The sequence below is a fragment of the Artemia franciscana genome, chromosome 8 (assembly GCF_032884065.1).
Source record: "Artemia franciscana chromosome 8, ASM3288406v1, whole genome shotgun sequence".
Lineage (NCBI taxonomy): Eukaryota > Metazoa > Arthropoda > Branchiopoda > Anostraca > Artemiidae > Artemia > Artemia franciscana.
In genome coordinates this window covers 31,304,124-31,323,228 of record NC_088870.1, presented here as the reverse complement: position 1 = coordinate 31,323,228, position 19,105 = coordinate 31,304,124, and the positions used below count along the sequence as shown (strand labels likewise).

General features: G+C 36.9%; 1 protein-coding gene across 1 annotated transcript in view; it reads right to left on the bottom strand.

The window, feature by feature from the left end:
- Nucleotides 1-19,105, bottom strand: part of LOC136030295 (delta-1-pyrroline-5-carboxylate dehydrogenase, mitochondrial-like) — a 66,480-nt gene that overhangs the window by 32,407 nt on the left and 14,968 nt on the right. The window contains 1 exon segment of the mRNA XM_065709168.1: nt 3,482-3,564. Within this exon segment, the coding sequence (XP_065565240.1) occupies nt 3,482-3,564 (83 nt within the window).

Sequence of the window (19,105 nt, the reverse complement as noted above, 5' to 3'; positions counted from 1 at the left end):
TAGAACTTTCAATTCTAGTTCGAATGAGATTGGTTTCTTTATTCTCAGACCACTGGTTCGGTACCATAACCTCTGAAAAAAAGCCTAAGACAAATAAACATGCATCCATGACCATGCTTCTCGGAAAAATAAATATTTTGAGTTTCTGTGGGTAGAGACTTTAAATGTTTGGGTTTAGCTGATTGTGCGATTTGGGGCCGTCACCGCCTGGACTTCAGTTATTAGGTCAGCCCCGAATGTAAAAGTTCAGAACCTTTCGGTCGTGCTGGTTAAAATATTTATCTTGAAGTTTTATCAAATACTACGTGAGATTGGGAGTGCCAGAGAGTAATTGGGTGTTGAGGGGCTGACAGGTTGACATTCGGTTGATTTAACTCTCAAAAAGGACACTAAAACTTTCAGTATGCAACAGAATGAGGTGTCCCGTAAATTTATGCACTATTCAGGAGAGGCAATGATAATAATAATAGATGATGGAAATATACTACACGATGATAAAAGTAATACCATATGATCATAATAATTTTAATAATAATACCTGAGACACACATTTGTTTTTACTTAAGTGTCTACGCTAACGCGTGGACTATAATAAGCTTTCTTTCATTGGTAAATGTGTCAAAACAGGTATATAATAGGTCAAAACAGGTATATAAGAGGTCAAAACAGACTGAGCAACATTTTTTTTTCTTTTTTTATAACCGAGATCCCCGTAATTAAACAGGATTTACAAAGGCAGAATTTGTCTCCAAGAATAGTATCAACTCGTTCTTAACCAGATTATCCAACATTAGCCAGAATTTGCAGTTCATTTTCACAATTGTTCAAAGAATCGTTGCGTTGATTAGTTTAAACTTGAACAAAGAATCACATGCTAAAACTTCGGAAAATTTCAGAAAAAGATGCCAGCGTCAGCTACCACCCAGCAATCAAACAATTCGTGGTAACGAGCTGTAGTAAGGAGCGACCCGGCTCAATAGTAACCAAAACTTAAAAAAAGGAATTTTAATACCAGTAGTTATATCAATAGAACGGCATTTTAATACTGATTTTAGATATATAAGTTCCATTAAGTTTAGTTGTAACCATCAAAAGTTAAGAGCCTAAGAAAATTTGCCTTATTTTAGAAAACAGGGGGAAACACCCCCTACTAACAGTCATAGAATCTTAGCGAAAATCACACCATCAGGTTCAGTGTATCAGAGAACCCTGTTGTAAAAGTTTCAAGCTCCTATCTACAAAAATGTGGAATTTCGTATTTTTTGCCAGAAGCCAGATCATGGATGCGTGTTTATTTGTTTTTTTGTTTTCTTCTTTTTTTGTTTTTTCCCAGGGGTGATCTTGTCGACCCAGTGGTTCTAGAATGTCACGAGAGGGCTCATTCTGACGGAAATTAAAAATTCTAGTGCCCTTTATAAGTTACCAAAAAAATGGAGGGCACCCAGGCTCCCTCCCACGCTCATTTTTTCCAAATTCCCCAGATAAAAATTTTGAGATAGGCATTTTGTTCAGCATAGTCGAAAACCTACTAACTATATCTTTGGGGACGACTTAATGCCCCACAGTCCCCCAGGGAGGGGCTACAAGTTCCAAACTTTGACCATTGTTTACATATAGTAATGGTTATTGGGAAGTGTGAAGACGTTTTCAGGGGGACTCTTTCGCGGTGGGATGGGGAAGTTCGGAGGAGGGGGGTTACGTGGGAGGATAAAAAGCTCTAGTTGCCTTTTTAAGTAGCCAAATATTGAAGGGCAACTAGGCCTCCTTCCCCACCCCTTTTTTATCAAAGTCGTCCGATTAGAAATATAAGAAAGCCATTTAGCCAAAAAAAAAATTATATACAAATTTTGTTTTAATTATTTATGTACCGTGAGCCAAAATCAAAAAATGTATTAATTCAAATGACGTTCAGAAATTAAAAAAAACAAGCTTTTTCAACTTAATTTAAGGAGCAACATTAAAACTTAAAACGAACAGAAATTATTTCGCATATGAAAGGGGTTGTCCCCTCCTCGACGCCTCGCTCTTTACGTAATTTTTTTAATGTTTTAAAAAGTAGAGTTGTGAGAAAGAGTCAAACTTTAGCGTAAAGAGCGAGGCATCGAGGAGGGGACAACCCCTTTGATATACGGAATAATTTCTGTTCATTTCAAGTTTTAATGTCGCTCCTTGCTTTCAGTTGAAAAAACTTGTTTTTATCTAATACATATAAGGAGAGACAATTAAAAAGTTTTTTTTCGGAAACACGAGTCTTTAGTCAATCTGTTGTCGAAAAATTTTTCTCAATATTTCCATCCCAAACGAGTATTTCATGACTTACGCAAAATTTATGCAATTTTTCTCTTTTAACAGTATTAACGTTTTTTTTTTCTTTCCGTTTTACATAGAATCTAAATCTTTATTTCCAATAAACAAAAACTTTTTTTTTCTTCCCATCTTATGCACAATCTTTTTTTTTTTACACAACATACTTCTCAATTTAGGATTAGATTCCAAGACCTTGACAATATTCCACGAACTACTGCCAAATTTTCAACAATTTCCGAAGACCTGCCAAAGCAACCTACTTGACTAGAGACACGAAATTTTTGGAGACATAAGACAGAAATGATGTACTATCAAAAGGGACATTGCTATTATGGCAACCTATTTTAAATTAAATTCTGCAGTGTAGCTCTGAAATTTCTTGCTTATTCTACGGTTACAAAAGCACATGAAGAATTTTATTGTGTGCACCGGTGATGTACGTCATCAGATGCGGCGTAATAGCGCTACCTAGGTAAAAGATCATATACCTTCAATGTAATATTTATTTGTTTTGTATTTTCACCTATCAATTCGGTATCGAAGAGGCGGGGGACATAAGACTTTTTGAGAAGGCTCATTTGATTGCAAACTTGAAGTTTAGGAACTTGTTTTAAGAGTCAAGGGAGATGGGAAGAAAACCAGCCCCCTGCATCCCTTTTTCGTTACCCGCCCGCCACATAACCACCAGGATATAAAAAAAGATTAGATAGCCCCTTTGGCTTAAAATGTTCGACTGTCCAATAAATACGCCTGCAGGGATAATATAACCCTGATAGCCACTGGAGCAAGGGCCATAAATAATGCAAATCGTCAACAGTTTACATGAAGGTTTTAACAGAAAAGGCGGCCTGTTTGATTGAGATAGTTAATTGATTCAAAAAATTCAAGGACCGTTTTGTCTGTTAAAAGTATAAAAAAAAAATTATCGTGGTAGAGGGGCTAGTTTCTGGAAATGGTCCAAAAACTTGTTGTCCCTAATCTGTTTGAAACATACAGCCCTAAAATCTTGGACCAAGAGGAACTTAATACACGAAAAAAATTCCAGCGCACGCCCCCCTCCCGAGAAAAAAAAAACAGAACACAGAAAAGGGCTAAACATTATGTTTCCTAATTGGCCCAAACTTTGTATTCTCATATCAAGGATTTGAATAGTCAGGACATCAAAACAACCTACCAAGAAGAGGCTCATTGTCAAGCTTGATGTCTTTAAGTTGTACACTACCAATGATAGGAGTATGATTGAACCTGGCTTGACATCTGAAAGGGAAAATATGAAAAAGTTGAGAAATCGTAATCAAAGCACTGCAACTATCAAAAGTTTGTGGCAACAAACTGTAGGTAAAAAGGGAGCAGTGCCAATAGTAATGAAAACTTTTAAAATTCCAAACTAAAAATAAGCCTGGAAACAATATGCACACCAAAAAAACCTCAATTTTCTGCTGATAATAATATTATTATCAGCAGAAAATTGAGGTTTTTTTACTATTTTACTTTTTACTATTTAGTATGTTTAAAGGTGCCCATCAAAACTTATTAACCTAGGTAATTTTCTATAATTTCAGGAAAAAGAAGTGGCCTGATTTTGATGAATATTGCAACATGCAATTTTTATTTTAAATATTCACGGAAATTAGGTTCCCTCCTGTGAAGTTTTTTGATTATTGGTCCCATTGTGGCTACAAACAGCATTGAGTCCTGTGGTGGCGCAGTGGATTTGACCTTAGCTTGGTAATACGGGACCCAAAGATCGAATCACGATGCAGGAATGCACTGCAGGGCCGACGCAGGGACCTTAGTAGTCAAGAAGCGTCGTTAATTCTTAAATAAAAATAATAAACAAACAGCATTGAGTCTAAATTTCAAAGTAAAAGTCTTAATCAGAAGGGTCAGAATATAAAAAATATGCGTATATTCTACATGGTACCATCAGCAACCCTACAGGAAGAGCCCAAAATTACGAAAAATTGTTCGTTTCATAAAGAAGGGTTCATAAATAAGTCTTAGAGGAAAGGTAGGCTTGTTACATGTTGTTGAGCCCAGGACCTTGCAAGTTTGAGGTGTCACATATTAATGCAAACAAGTTTAGACTTTTTTTTTGTTATTAAAGTCTAGCCTGATTCTATCTACATACCCCGTAAGTTTCAAGCGTACCAGAGACAAAAAAATCTTTTACGATCACTTTTATGCCCAAAATATTAAAAAAATTATCTCTCTCATCCCCTTCACCTAAAAATCAAATTTTAAGTTCTCTTATCCCGCCCTCAACACTCCCTGAAAGTTTCAACTATACCCCCATAGCTGTCCCAGAGTTATTATGATAAACTGAGTTCACATAGAGTCTTTTAATTTATCTGACGACTTCGTATTCCATAATCTCTATGCTTAACACAGCGAAAAATATTTAGAAAGATCCGAGACACATATTTTTTTTATAGCAAAAGTCAGAATTTGAGGTCTACTTGGCCTATCCAACATTCGCTAAAATATCAACTTAATCTTCCAACAGCTCTCAAGATAATGCATATAAGCTATTTTGATAGCCTGGGTATACAAAGTATCGTCTGATGTACCTCGTTTCTTCAATGTGATCAGATTACACTTTCCACTGCTTGCAATGCAAAAGCTTTTAGTTGCACTGAAGACTTCCGAGTCGACTTCCCCCCACTCGAAAAGTTTCAATTCTAGACATAAACTCAAAGACCATTAGGATAGCTGACTCGAAACTTCTTGCATACTTGACTGGTTATATTTGGCCAGTCCTAGGAACTTGCAATCATCCAACATTTTGTGGTAACAAACTGTAAGTAAGGAGTGATTCGGCTCAACAGTAACTGAAACTCTAAAAAACTGGATTTTAATATCAGTAGATACTTCAAAAGAATCAGCTTATTATGCTGATTCCAAATATACAAGATTTATCAAGTTTTAGTGTTACCCATCAAATGTTACGAGCCTGAGATGATTTGGCTAACTTTTGAAATAGAAGGGGGGATCCAGATTCAAGAAATCTTAATGAAAATAACGCCATCGTATTCACCATACCAGAGAACCCTGCTGTAGAAGTATCAAACTCCTATATACAAAAATGCGGAATTTTGCGATTTTTGCCAAAAGACAGATCATGGATGCGTGTTTATTTGTTTGTTTTTTTTTCCCAAGGGTGATCACATTGAAATAATAGTCCGGCAAGATCGGGAGAGGGTGTATTGGAACAGAAATTAAAAGTTCTAGTGTCCTTTTTAAGTGACCAATAAGACTGGTGGGCATATAGGGAAAACTCAAGGAAAGCAAAATCAGTTTAGAACAAGACCTTCTAACAGTAAGAATGAAATTTATAGTCAATAATAAAAACCACGGTTCTCATCTAAAAGATTGGAACATCGAGTTTTATAAGCCATCAAAGACAGTTTTTCCATTCAGTGAGTCAAACAGTTCATGGTAACAAACTGTAAGTAAGAAGCGACCCGGCTCAATAGTAACCAAAACTCTAAAAAAAGTGGTTTTGATATTCCCCCACAGCCCCTGGGGAAAGGTTATTGGGATGTATGCATGCATTTTTCGAGCGGGGAGAGAAGAATTTTCTGCTGGCGGATATCCCATAGGGAGGAAAGTTTCCAGGGAGTGAATTTTTCAAAGAAAATTTTACACATGGGGAATTTGTCAGAGTTCCTATACGAAATTGTCTGAAACCCTATTAGTAATTAAACTTAAAAAAACAAGTTTTATTACGATTTTTTATTTGGTGAATAATACGCTTTTTAAATTTAATAGAAACAACACATGCGTAAGCGTAAGCTTACACTTACGCGTAAACTTAGGGAGTACACACAGGTAAGGAGTAAAAAGTTTCGATTGGTACATCAGACAGCATGCAACACAATTGCATTTAAATTTTCTTAGGCATGCATTTAAAGGAAAGAGTGACAGGGCCACTAAATCTCTCAAGTCTAGTGGTAAAACGTCTCTTCTGTGATATCGCTGGAATTAATACCAATGATGTCGAGGATGTTCTACCGTACTATGCTCCTGCAAACCCTTCATCGGGTGCTTACGCTAGTTCTTAAACCATTTAATATTGACTCAAGTTGCTGAGTGCACATTTTTTGTCTCTCCCTGTACCTACGTGATGCAAGCACTCCTGCTTTATGTTTCCTAATCAGCTCAACACTCTTTTTAGCCCTGCTTTTCGTGCTATGTTCTTTTTGGTTATTTCTAACAGTCCTGTTCGGTTCTCTTTGTTCCGAAACTCCGTCTCGGATTTTTAGTTTTGCTTCAAAAACTTTATTTTCTAGCTGTTTCAGTTCTGAAGGTGAAAGCTTTTCCTTTAATGACTGTTTTACCTGGAGAAGATATCTCCTTTTCTTTTGTCTATACTTTCTAACAGCGATCAAGTTTCGTTCACGGAGGCTTAGCTTTTCATCTTTTGTGTCAGTTGACGGGTCCTCTGCATGGTCAGCATTTAGAAAGCAACCTTTTTCAGGAGAATATGAGCATTTCGCCTGGACATCAAGAAGTACAGCTGTCTTGTTAGACTGGTCTTCAGATAAACTGTTCTTGTCTTCAAACAGATCTTTCTTGCTTGATTCAGCCATTCTTGAAATGTCAAGTGAGCTAGAAGATGTTTCTTCTTCATTTTTGAGGATAGCATCGATGGATTGGGGCCTTTTCACCTCAAGAACAGCAGCCCTATTGTGAGGACTGTCTTGCGGTAGATCCTTTGTTTCTTCAGATTTGATATGCAATTTTGATGCTCTTTTCTTGTTTACTTTTCTTGCGTTCTCGTTTACTTTTCTTTTCGTTGTCGTGTTGCCAGGGTTTAAACGCAGAGCATTTTCTCTTAAATTGCATGTGGAAAGAGTTCTTATTTTTACAACAGGTTGCAACATCGACTTAACAAGCTCTTCATCTGGCACACGATATGGTTCCCTATTGTGAGGACTGTCTTGGGGTAGATCCTTTTTATCTTCAGATTCAAAATGCAATTTTCCTGATCTTTTCTTGTTTACTTTTATTTTTCTTTCGTTATTATTTACTTTTCTTTTCGTTGTCGTGTTGCCAGGTTTTAAACACAGAGTATTTTCTCTTAAATTCAATATGGAACAAGCTCTTATTTTTACAACAGGTTGCAACATCGACATAACAAGCTCTCGATCAGGGCAACGATATGGCTCCCTACTGCGAGGACTGTCTTGGGGTCGATCCTTTTTATCTTGAGATTCATTATGCAATTTTCCTGATCTTCTCTTGTTTACTTTTACTTTTCTTCCGTACTCATTTACTTTTCTTTTCGTTATGGTGTTGCCAGGTTTTAGACGCAGAGCATTTTCTCTTAAATTGCATGTGGAACGAGTAATTCTTTTTACAACAGGCATCAACATGGACAAGTTAACAAGCTCTTGATCTGGCCGATGATATGGCTCCCTACAGTGAGGACTGTCTTGGGGTTGATCCTTTTTATCTTCAAATTTGATATGCAATTTTGCTGCTCTTTTCTTGTTTACTTTTATTTTGTTCTTGTTTACTTTTCTTTTCGTTATCGTGTTGCTGGGTCTCAAACGAAGAGCATATTCACTTAAATTGCTTGTGGAACGAGTTCTTCTTTTTTCAACAGGCTGCAACATGGACAAGTTACCAAGCTTAACTTTTGTTTTTCTTTTTGTTGTTACGGTGCTGGGTATCGACCGTAAAGTTTTTCTTTTAGTGAAGGAAAAGTTTTTCGTGTAGCGAATTTTTCTTTTTATGACGGGCTGTGACACAGGCAAATAAGTAATAAATTGTCTTGCTTCTTCTTTTGCATTTACCTCAGGAAGCCTTTTGGTAGTGTGTATAATAGGTTCAGGTTGAGCATGCAACTTATTGCAAATGCTAACTTCATCGGCTGTTGATTGTTTCTGCTCTGTAGGCAAACTCAAAATTTCTTCTTTCTTTTTCTCATGGCTAGGTAAAGAACCTTCTGCTGACAGCATATCGACTCTTTCAACATTGAAAAGTTTGCCGCTGCTATGTTGGCGCTGTGAATACTGCTGAATTTCTGGAACCCTTTTATCTTTCAAATTGTTGGTAGATAAGTACTCATCTTGATCATTTAGACTATGACCTCCTTTTTTGTTGAATAATGATTCATCTTTCTCCAAAGCGTCCAAAATATCTAACAATGAAAATCTCGCATCTTGATCATTTAAAATTGCTTCTAAGAATGTGTCGCTTATTTCTGGTATGTTAACCATCAATGTATCTTCATTTACTTTGCTACCTTGTTGATTTCCTAGTTCTAAATTGTCATCACAGGTTAGACTATCTAGCAGCTTTTCTGACACCCATTGTAAATCCAAATCCTCAAAAAAATCAGTAGTATCTATAAGGTCATTAAAATTACTATCCTCGAAATATGTTGAGCCTTTGTTCATTTTACTTGAAAGCTGATTCATTTCCATTATCACTTAAACTTTGCTACGTCTGTATCTTCTCTGATAATATAAGCTAAGCATAGCTAGTTTTTATGCAATAAATGACGTCATTAAAATAGATATAATGACGTGAGTGATCTTTTATGCCTGTCACATGTATGGAGATTTTTGTTAGTACATGACGTCACTACAATACTGATGAAAAATGTGACGTCATCTAAATAAAAATGAGGTTCCAAATTAGGTCTCTAAACGAATTTTTCTCAAACTCGTGACCTATCTAGATTGTTTTACTAGACCGGAAAATTCCGGTAAATTGGCAAATTGTGCCAAATTGTGCACCCAAAAAATATACCATTGGAATCAACCATTGCCAAAAACCCTGTACAAGAAACTTGCAGGCCTCCAAGTTGCAATACAATGATTATCACTTTTTGCATTGGCAGCACTGATATGTTCTCCTTTTTTATGCCCTCTTTATTAAAATTATATATAAAAAAAAGTTTTTTTTCAACTGAAAGTAACAAGGTACATTAAAACTCAAAACGAACAAAATGATTACGTATATGAGGGGTTTCGTCCCCTCGTTAATATCTCACTCTTTACGCTAAAGTTCAAATTTTGTTCTAATTCTTTAAGAATGACCCCAAAATCACAAAGGCCGGTTAATTAGAATATAAATAGCTCTTTTGAAAGTGCTAAAAATACTTTATCGTAAAGAGTGGGGTATTGATGAGGGAGCAAACCCCCTCATATACGCAACAATTTCTGTTCATTTTAAGTTTTAATGTTGCTCGTTACTTTCAGTTGAAAAACATGTTTTTTTTAATTTAATTTCTGATCATTTTTGATTAATACTGGGAAATCTGGCACCCCCCTTCATGGAATATTCTCTTCCCCCATAAAAAATTCCTCCATGGAGAAATCCTCCCACGTATCCCCTTCCCCCTGCCCCCAAGCAGAAAAAATCCCACCTGAAAACATATATATAGTTCCCAATAACCAATACTATATGTAAACAATAGCCTAAGTTCAAAATTTGCAGCCCTTCCCCCTGGGACTGTGGGGTATTAAATCGTCTTCAAAAACATAGATATTAAATTTTTCGACTATGCTGAACAAAATTGTTATCTCAAAATTTTGATCCGGGGACTTTGGGATAAAATGAGCTTAGGAGGGGCCTAGTTGCCCTCTAATTTTTTCGATCACTTAACAAGGGCACTAGAACTTTTAATTTCCGTTCGAATGAGCCCTCTTTTGAAACTGTAGGACCACTGGATCGATATGATCATCCACGAGAAAAAAAAACAAACACGCATTCAAAATCTTTCTTCTGGCAAAAAAATACAAAATTCCACATTTTTGCAGATAGGAGTCTGAAGCTTCTACAGTAGGGTTCTCTGTCACGCTGAATCTAATGGTGTGATTTCCGTTAAGATTATATGACTTTTAGGGAGGATTTCACTCTTTTTCCGAAAATAAGGCAAATTTTCTTGACTCGTAACTTTTGATAGGTAGGCTAAGACCAAACTTGATAAAAATAAAAATTTAAAATCAGCATAAAAATCAGGTTCTTTTGATGTACCTTTTGGTAACAAAATTCCGTTTTTTAGAGTTTTGGCTAATAATGAGCTAGGTCACTCCTTACTTACAGTTTGTCAACGAGCTGTTGGATTAATTTAAAAAGAACAAGTTTTTTCAACTGAAAGTAAGGAGCAACATTAAAATTCTAAACAAACGGAAATGTTTCTGTATAAGAAAGGTTACCACTCTCCTCAATACCCTGCAGTTTGTGTTAAACTTTTTAGTATAAAGGGTTCTATTATAATTAAAAGGTCCTTGTGTTTCATGAGCTGTTCTTTAAAAAAATGGGCAAGCAGTCAAATAGTGGCAACCCCTTCACATGCAGAAATATTTCTGTTAGTTTAGAGTTTGAATGTTGCTGCTTACTTTCAGTTGAAAAGTTTTTTTTTATTTGATCCATATCTAGCCAAATGTCAAAGGACTTTTCAAGTAGGTTGCACGATCATTGAAGTACATGTTGAAAAATGTAGGATCCACGATGGTCCCCATAAGTACTCCACTCCTGACTGGTTGCAGTTCAGAAGACAGTATTGCCATTGCAGTTGTACACTATCCCTTTCTGAGTCCTGCACGTAAAAAAAGCTCTTACCCAATCTACAATATCTTTGTGCACTCTAATGCCTTTACATTCAAAATTTTTAGTTGGTACATTTTCAAAGGCTTAGGCTTGGTTGATCAATATTACATCCACTGGTAGACCATTATCTGGGCAAAAAGCCATATGACTCAATTAGATTGGTATCAGTTGAATGTGTTTTTCGACAACCATGTTGGCTTTCGCTTCAGAGCTGTTTTTTTTCGAGGTGGGACGCCAGTGCTTTATTTATGATGCCACCAAGTACGTTACATAGAATCAATGAGAGACTTATAGGCCAATCTTTTGATACCCTCTCTTTACAGTTAAACAGCACGATAATATATTTTTGGGATTAATTGCTCTGCCTGGGAGGATGGTGTGTTGGTTGTGGGTAGGGGGGAGAAATTTGTACCAAAGCTGGAGTTTAAGAAGTTTGCTTCTTCTCTTGTTGCTGAAGCTTTTTTTTACCATATTCTCTCATTAGCTCTAGGATATCTTAACTAGATGAATTAAATGCGAAACATGACACCAAAACATCTTAATGTTTAGCTTACAGCCAGCTGCAATCACCTCTTCATAATCCCTCACAACCTTCTAGGTAATTGTATTTCTTAAACCTGCCATGGTGGTTATTACATTTACACATTAAAAAATTAATCCATGCACTTTTCTTTTTCCTAATTCCTCTTCTTACTTCTTTTGGCAGGTGTGGAACTGCTTTAGGTGTTAGAACGTTTACTCAATGTTCTCACTTACACTGCATCTTCCTATCTGATCCAGGATAGGTCCTACTCTATCTGTTCATAATCTGTGAGATTTCTTTAGCCTATTCCCTTCTTGTTATTTATCTGTATCTCAGTAACAATGCAGATACGGTCACTGCTTACAATAGCAAGATGCTAAGATACGAAGAACTCATTTAGGATCATTTGACACACCTGAGTCAAATAAGGAAGGTTGCTGGTGGTGCCTAAGCTGTGTTGACTGGTCAACAATCTCTATCAGCAGGTTATTGGCAAGGGAATTCATAGCAACACTGAAGGGGCTACTTTCAGGGGGAGAGGTACCCTATGCCTTCAACCAAATCAACTTCATGCACATTAGAATCTCCAAAAAAAAATTGAATCCTCTTGGGAAAAAATCTTTACAATAAATCAGATATGTATGCGTGAAATAAATTGAGTAAGGGTAAATTGACTTTGGTAAACTATACCTATCATAAATGATTCAGATCAAATATAGATTTTCAAACAAAATTTTCAACCCAACTACTAGTTGAATGAATAAGAGGGTAACTCACGGTTTTAGCTTTCAGTCCAGTTCTACAATATATTACAACTCCTCCACAACATTTTGTCTTCATCTGACTTGCGTGCGGAGAGGTGCTGTCAAAATTATATTTTCAATTTTATTTACACGCAGTGGCGTTGTTTGACATTTGTGTATCTAATCTATGATTTTCGTTTTAAAAATATGAACTTGAGGATTATTTTGGATATTGAATCTCCGCACAGCAGGTAGAGAATTTCTGTGGTTTTTACCCCGGGTGAAGACGAGTTGGTCGGGTTCGAGGTACTCCTCCTCCCAATCAGCCTAGTACACAGCACCTAGTTTTTTTCAAAGTTAGTTATGACTAAATATTACTGCCCTGAGTGTAGAAACCCAGCAACTAGTGGGACAGTTCAGTGCACCAAATGGAGTCAATGGTGGCATCCTAAGTGTGCAAGGATCACGCTTGGAGCAAGAGAAAAACTACTGGCATGGTTGTGCTTAAATTGTGACTTCCCCACTTCACCTTCATTTACTAGCGGTATGAAAATTCCGTGCAAAGTTACGCCACAAGCGTGCCCTAGACCTAGATCCTTTGGCAAAAACACACCCATAGTCACACCAGGGTTGCCGAAACTTTTCGGGACTAAAGTGTCAAATTCAGCAAAAAAGGGACACTTTTAGTGTCCTCCTAGAAAATTAGCCAATATACTTTAAAAGTTGACAAAAAAAGGCTTTAAATGGTTTTCTCACAACTCCAGAGCCAGATTTGCGTTCTTCCTTTTCAATTAAAAGCAAAGCGGTTCTTCAAATAAGTAAAGTCCCATTTAAAACCTCAAATCGCCTTATACGCCAAGAAGAAAAAGAATTTAGCACAATTTCTTTGGTTCTCTTGAACCTTCGGTTGTAATAGTTATTCTTCTTCCGAAAACTCAGTAAAGCCTGACAGTTTTCGTTTTCGTTGTCTTTGGCAAAAAATTATAAAGTGCGGTCTTATTTCAGGAGCTGCAGAAAATTTTGAGTCATTTGTTTTGCGTTTGCGGTTTTACAGGAACGTAAAGAAATGGAGTACAACTAAGATGAATGACAAATTGTGTTGTTTAGTTTATGTGTTTTCAGCCAAAATGTCTGCTCTGTACAGCGATAAAACCTGTCTTCACTATGAGCCGCCCCAGCCGTCTCGGCCGAAAAACGCCATAACGAAGAAGGGGCTTAAAATATTTGTGCCAGCAGACCACAGATACGATGTCTGTCGCTGCCGACACGGCTTATTTGCCCTCGCTCCCTCTTTTCCTTTAGTAGCATATCAGATCTTCTACAAAATTTTGTCTACCATTTCCCAAAGTCTGGGGCTTAATCATTTTAAGCCAGATGGGGCAAAGGTGGTATTCCTCTATCTCATGGTGGAGGAGTGGCATTTTTTGTGAGTGTACCCTCCCTAATCGGATTCTTTCATCTCCTGAAATAGAGAACAACTCAAAACTGAAGTTTTATGGCTCTGGACCAGACCCAAAAACCTCCCAAAAGACGTATCTTGCATGATTTTCTGTATTATTTATTACCCTCCTCTTAGTGGATTTAAGAAGGAGCTGACGGCATATCTGCAATTTTATACTGACAGAATTTGCTGCAAGTACCCCTTTGCTGCAATTACATTATGTGGCGATTTTAATGAGCTAGACCAAAAGTGGTTTAGCGCTGCTTTTAGTCTTGATCACGTTGTCAGGTCGCCTACACGCAGTGATAAAACCCTAGATTTGATTTTTACCAAAATTGAAGATTACTATTTTGCCCCAAAAATTGCCCTTCTATTAGGGACAAGTGACCATCTATGAATCTTTTGGACCCCTTTATAATCCTTTCCCGCTAAACCATTGATCAGTTATTCAAATATGCCCATTACTGACGAGAAGATTTCCCATTTCAAGTAAAACTTAGCTCCAAATCCTGGGCCAATATCCTATGTCTTACTAATGGTGATAAAATGACTTCTAAGTTTTCAGCAGAACTTTTCCAGTTATACTGTGACACGTTTCCAGTGAAAAAAGTCAATCGCAAATCCACTTGTAAACCATGGATAGATAAAAAAATTTTGTGCCTAATAAATGAATGCGATAGACTCTTTAGGGAAGGATTTTTCCAAGAATCTCGAAAACTTCGAAACATTGTTATTAGTGAAATCTGTAAAGCAAGAAAAGAGCACAGTGCTCACGTGCTCAATAAGTTACTGTATTCTAACCCTAAGAATTTCCACAAATGTATCCAAGATCTCATGGGAAAGGTCTCTTCTAAGTTTCTCTTGCTGCATAGTAATGGTGACCCTGTGACTGCGGACATCATAAATGATTATTTTGCTTCAACTTGTAAAGATCACCCGCCACTCCAAAATACACCAGCCAACAGTGCAGTGAGTGAAATTTCTGTGATTGAAATACATTAGACTCAGCTTAAACTCGAAAATCTTGATACAAATAAGTCAGTATACCCAGGTGATATCCCTACCAAATTGAGTGTGAAATGTGCCCCTTATTTAAGTGTACCTCTAACTGCAATATTTAACCAATGTTTTGTAGATGGTATTTTTCCAGTGTGTTTTAAGCGAGCTATTATGTCACCTACACCGAAAAACAAGACCCCAAAAGTTCCCTCCGACTTAAGACCAATATCAAAAACCTCTATTTTCTCTAAAATTTTTGAAAGTTTTATTTACAATTTCCTCTTTAACGATATTCAAGATAAAATTAATCCAAATCAGTTTGGCTTAAGGCCGAATCATATCACCACCCATTGTTTATGTTATATACTTGACACTGTTTTCAAACATCTTGAGTTAAGTAGTTCCTACGTTGAGGCTGTTTTTCTTGATATTAGTAAAGCCTTTGACAACTTGGATCATCAGACAGTTACTGATAATGCAAGGGCTTTAGGTGTCAGAGATTTTGTTTTACACATGGTAGCTAGTTTTTTGTCTGATCGTGAGCAATGTGTAGTCCTCCCTAACGGATATTCATCAGGTTTTACCTAGATTTCCTGTAGAGCACCCCAAGGGACTAAATTGGATCCTTTAGTATTTTTAATTGTTTTTAACAATGTTTTACCAAACTTTGACAACACTTTTAAATTTGCAGATTAATTGACATTAATTAACCTTTGTCAAACCCCTAACACTTTGGGTGTTAAACTTGAATCACTCATTAACAACTTAAAGAACAACCTTGACAATGTTAAACTCAATCTAAGCACACTGAAAAGCAATTTAATACTATTCTCCTTTTTAAAAAATGTACCCCCAATCAATAATTACCTTTGCATTCCAAATTTAAACATGGTTAAGCTGCTTGGATTGCATTTGGACAATGACCTTAAATGGAAATCTCACTCTTTTCACTTATTTAAAACAGGCGGTTTCCTCCTTAAATATTTCTCCCTTCTCAAACGGTTCTCAAATCAATCAAGAACCTTAAAATAATGTATTTTTCTTATACAAGACATTGTCTTGAATGTGCTTGCCCTGTCTGACACCCTAGGTTAACCACATCCCAATGTTCCAAAATTGAAAGCATTCAAAAAAGAGCTATAAAATCTATACTGGGGACGTCCTATACTACTTACGATGAAGGTTTGGCTAGATTTGAACTCACTACATTGGAATCACAACGTCACTTCCTTACCATGAACTTTGGGCACAAGTGCCTTAGTTCTGACTATCATAGACATTTTCTTCCCCCCTTCAAAGAATACCCCCTAATCCTTCCCAATGCAAGACTTAGTGCTTGTAGAGCTCCAAATACCCAACTTGACTTGTGTCCCCAATTGTTGACCATGAGGTACAAAAACTCTTTTGTTCCCTATTTTGTTTCACATTTTAATAATTGATATAACTTTGTAACTATGTTTATCCCTTAACGTTTATTTTATCATTGTATTTGTTCTGACATGCTTATGCTTTAATGCAGAATTAAACTTTAATGCAGAATTTCTGTACAAGAAATCTGTTCAAATCTTCAGCTTTCATTTTTGAAAAAAACCAGTTTCTAGTGGTTAACCATTTTGGAGAAAAAACTTCGGCTACATCAATCTGATTACTGTTATTTGGTTTTCTGATTGGTCAGCAAATAGGTCAGGTTCAGATTCATTCTATATTTTCTCATCCTTGTCGTCAGCCTTGCAGTACCACCTCGAAAATTTGTTAAGTAATATTGGCGAAATCTGAGACCAATCCACCAACGCAGCACTACGAGTAACCATCTGCTTTAAATGTTTGAGGAAATCCACAGTTTTTATTTGCAACCGATTTTGCAAGCTCGTTTTAATGTTTGTTAGTTGAGAAAATTATCTTTCAGCACCAGCACTTGAGTGAGGTAACGCGCATAAGTTCAACATAAAGGTTTATAGTTCAAAGAATTTGGGAGTGCCGTCAGGATTCTTCCCATCTAACAAGAGCTTCCATAACTAAGATGATGAGGAAACTAGCTCTTCACCACCAGACTTCAGGCTCATTTCTTCTTTGGAATCTGGCAGGCTCAGGCACTGGTTTTCTAGAGTGTCTCTAGCAGACTCTATCTCGCTCTGACTTTTCCCCAGGAGTTTGCTAAATCTGATGGTTCTAATGGACTAATCATTTCAACAGTTCCATTCATGGCAACTTTCGGGTCTAAATACTCGAGATCTTGTAACGTCTTATCTTTATGATTAACCCACTTTCTCATCTGCTTCACCAGTTTGATGTAGAATCCCAAACAAGTCAGCCTAAACTGTTCAACAGCTTTCCCTGATGCTCCTTCTTCATTCACTTAAGCTTCTGTGTTGGGACCACACAACACATCTTTGTAGCTTCAGGGATCAAGAGGCAACTCAAAAGCATCACTTCTGTTCAGGATTCCTAGTTTCATGAAGCATCTCATGATCACTTTCAATGTTGATCTGAAGCTTGTTATCAAAGTGTGGATCGTTGTGTCCCCAGACTAGAACTGTATGTTCAATGTATTTACCTTACCAAGCACAGAAGCCAGAAAGTACAGATATGCCTTAGTTGTAGGCTCTTTCATGTAGGCTTGAATCTTGGATGCCTTATCTTTTGAAGCCTTGTCTGCAAAGGGTCCCTTTGACTGTTTCACAAAAAAGGTAACCAGGGGTGACCACACTGCATGTGATTGGGTAGGTACAATTTTGCCAATTTGCTTATGAAATGGCTTGGAAGCTTGGTTGGTTTTGATAACAGTCTTCTGTTTCTGCTTTAAACAGTCCACCAGGTTACAGAATGTAAAGCAAAACATTTTTCACTGTTGTTCTTGCATCCTTTCATCACTTTGGGCAAAAAGCACATTTTCTTAGTTAGCACTTGGCACACTAGATGTGATGTTCAGTCGATGACAGTATTACATGTTTACAGTTACCAGATAATTTTCTTGTGGGTTAGACTGTGCCCATATGGAACAGGTCCACCCTCTCAAATGCATGTGAAACTAAACTGCATATTTACCAAAAGCTTAATGTCTTAATTCAGGAAATCAACTGAGGTTCACCCTCGTCCAGGAAATGATTAAGCAGCAGCAAATCAGATCAGGATCACATAGTTTGCTACTAACTACTATCCAGACCGAACTTCTGCATACTCCTGTAGACTACAAGTAATATAACACCCTAAGCTTTTACTTACCAGCAGCAATATGCTTGCTTCAGTTTTTTATCAAAAAAAACTTTTTCTAAACTCTCTTGAACAAGTCACATGTTTCAGTAAGTTTGAATTTTTGCGGTTTTGAAAAGAAAAGCAGTGCGGATACGATAAAAAAATCCCTAAGACGGAAACGAACCTGAAAAGCACAAATTAAAAGCAGTTGCAGTTAAGAAAAAACTGAAAATAAAATACATATGGTGCTGATTTTGAAAAAATGCCAAAAAGTGTCCTTTTTTTCAAAAAGTGGCCTTTTTTCGCCCAATAGTGGTACGGTGTCACCCAGAGTGAAAAAGTGTCAAAAAAGCATTAAAAGTGTCCCTTTGGCAACCCAGAGTCACACCAAGGAATTCTAATCCCAAAACTAAGACAGTAACTAGGCCCAGCAGTGAGGATAAAACTCCATGCACGAATTGTTCTGAATACGTTAATGAAGTCTCAGCTTTAACTAACAGATGTTCCGTTCTTGAGAATCAACTCTCAGCTATTCAAAATGAACTATTACCCTTAAGAAATGCCCACGAATCACTCCAATCTGATTTACGTAACCTTCAGAACTTAACTGACGAAAAAACAACAACTATTGACACCCTAATGATGCAGTTAAATCAGTTGGGAATCCTTTCACCCATGCCACCCGTGAAATTACGCTCGTCTCCCTTTAGCTCTGAAATGAATAATTCTATACAAGGCCCGAGCAATCAGATTTGTAACTCATTAAGTGACGTAAAAAGTGCATGCAGTGTGAGAATGATCCTCGATAACGAGATTCAGGCAAGTGTTAAATTAGCTGACGTAAGATTAACTGACGAGAATAAGTTTCGTAACATTCAACCGACTGAAGATGAACCGTTAATTGTTTTCGAGAAAATAGTTCAACAAAAAGTTAAGCGCAAGCCCTTAACCAGTAAAGGATGTAATATTATATGCAGGTTTTTTGTGAAAGAGGCTCCCAAATTTAACAAGATATGTCGGTATTTTAATGAAAGTGGTTTCTGTAAGCACAGAAAAAAGTGTCGTTTTTTACATATATGTCCGCGCTTTATTTCGAAAACTTGCAGTAATAATGAGTGTAATTTTGACCACGTTGATTTATGTTGTGTTTTATCATGTACGGAAAAAGAATGTGTTTTCGCGCATGCGTGTTGCGGTACATCAAAAAGACGTAGCTCCAGTCACACCAATCGACAGGAAAATACTTTTCTGGATCCGAACCCGGCATCAAAAAACTTAATTGGACGGGGGTTACGAATTCAAAAACATCGCGATTACACCTTTTGCGGACCT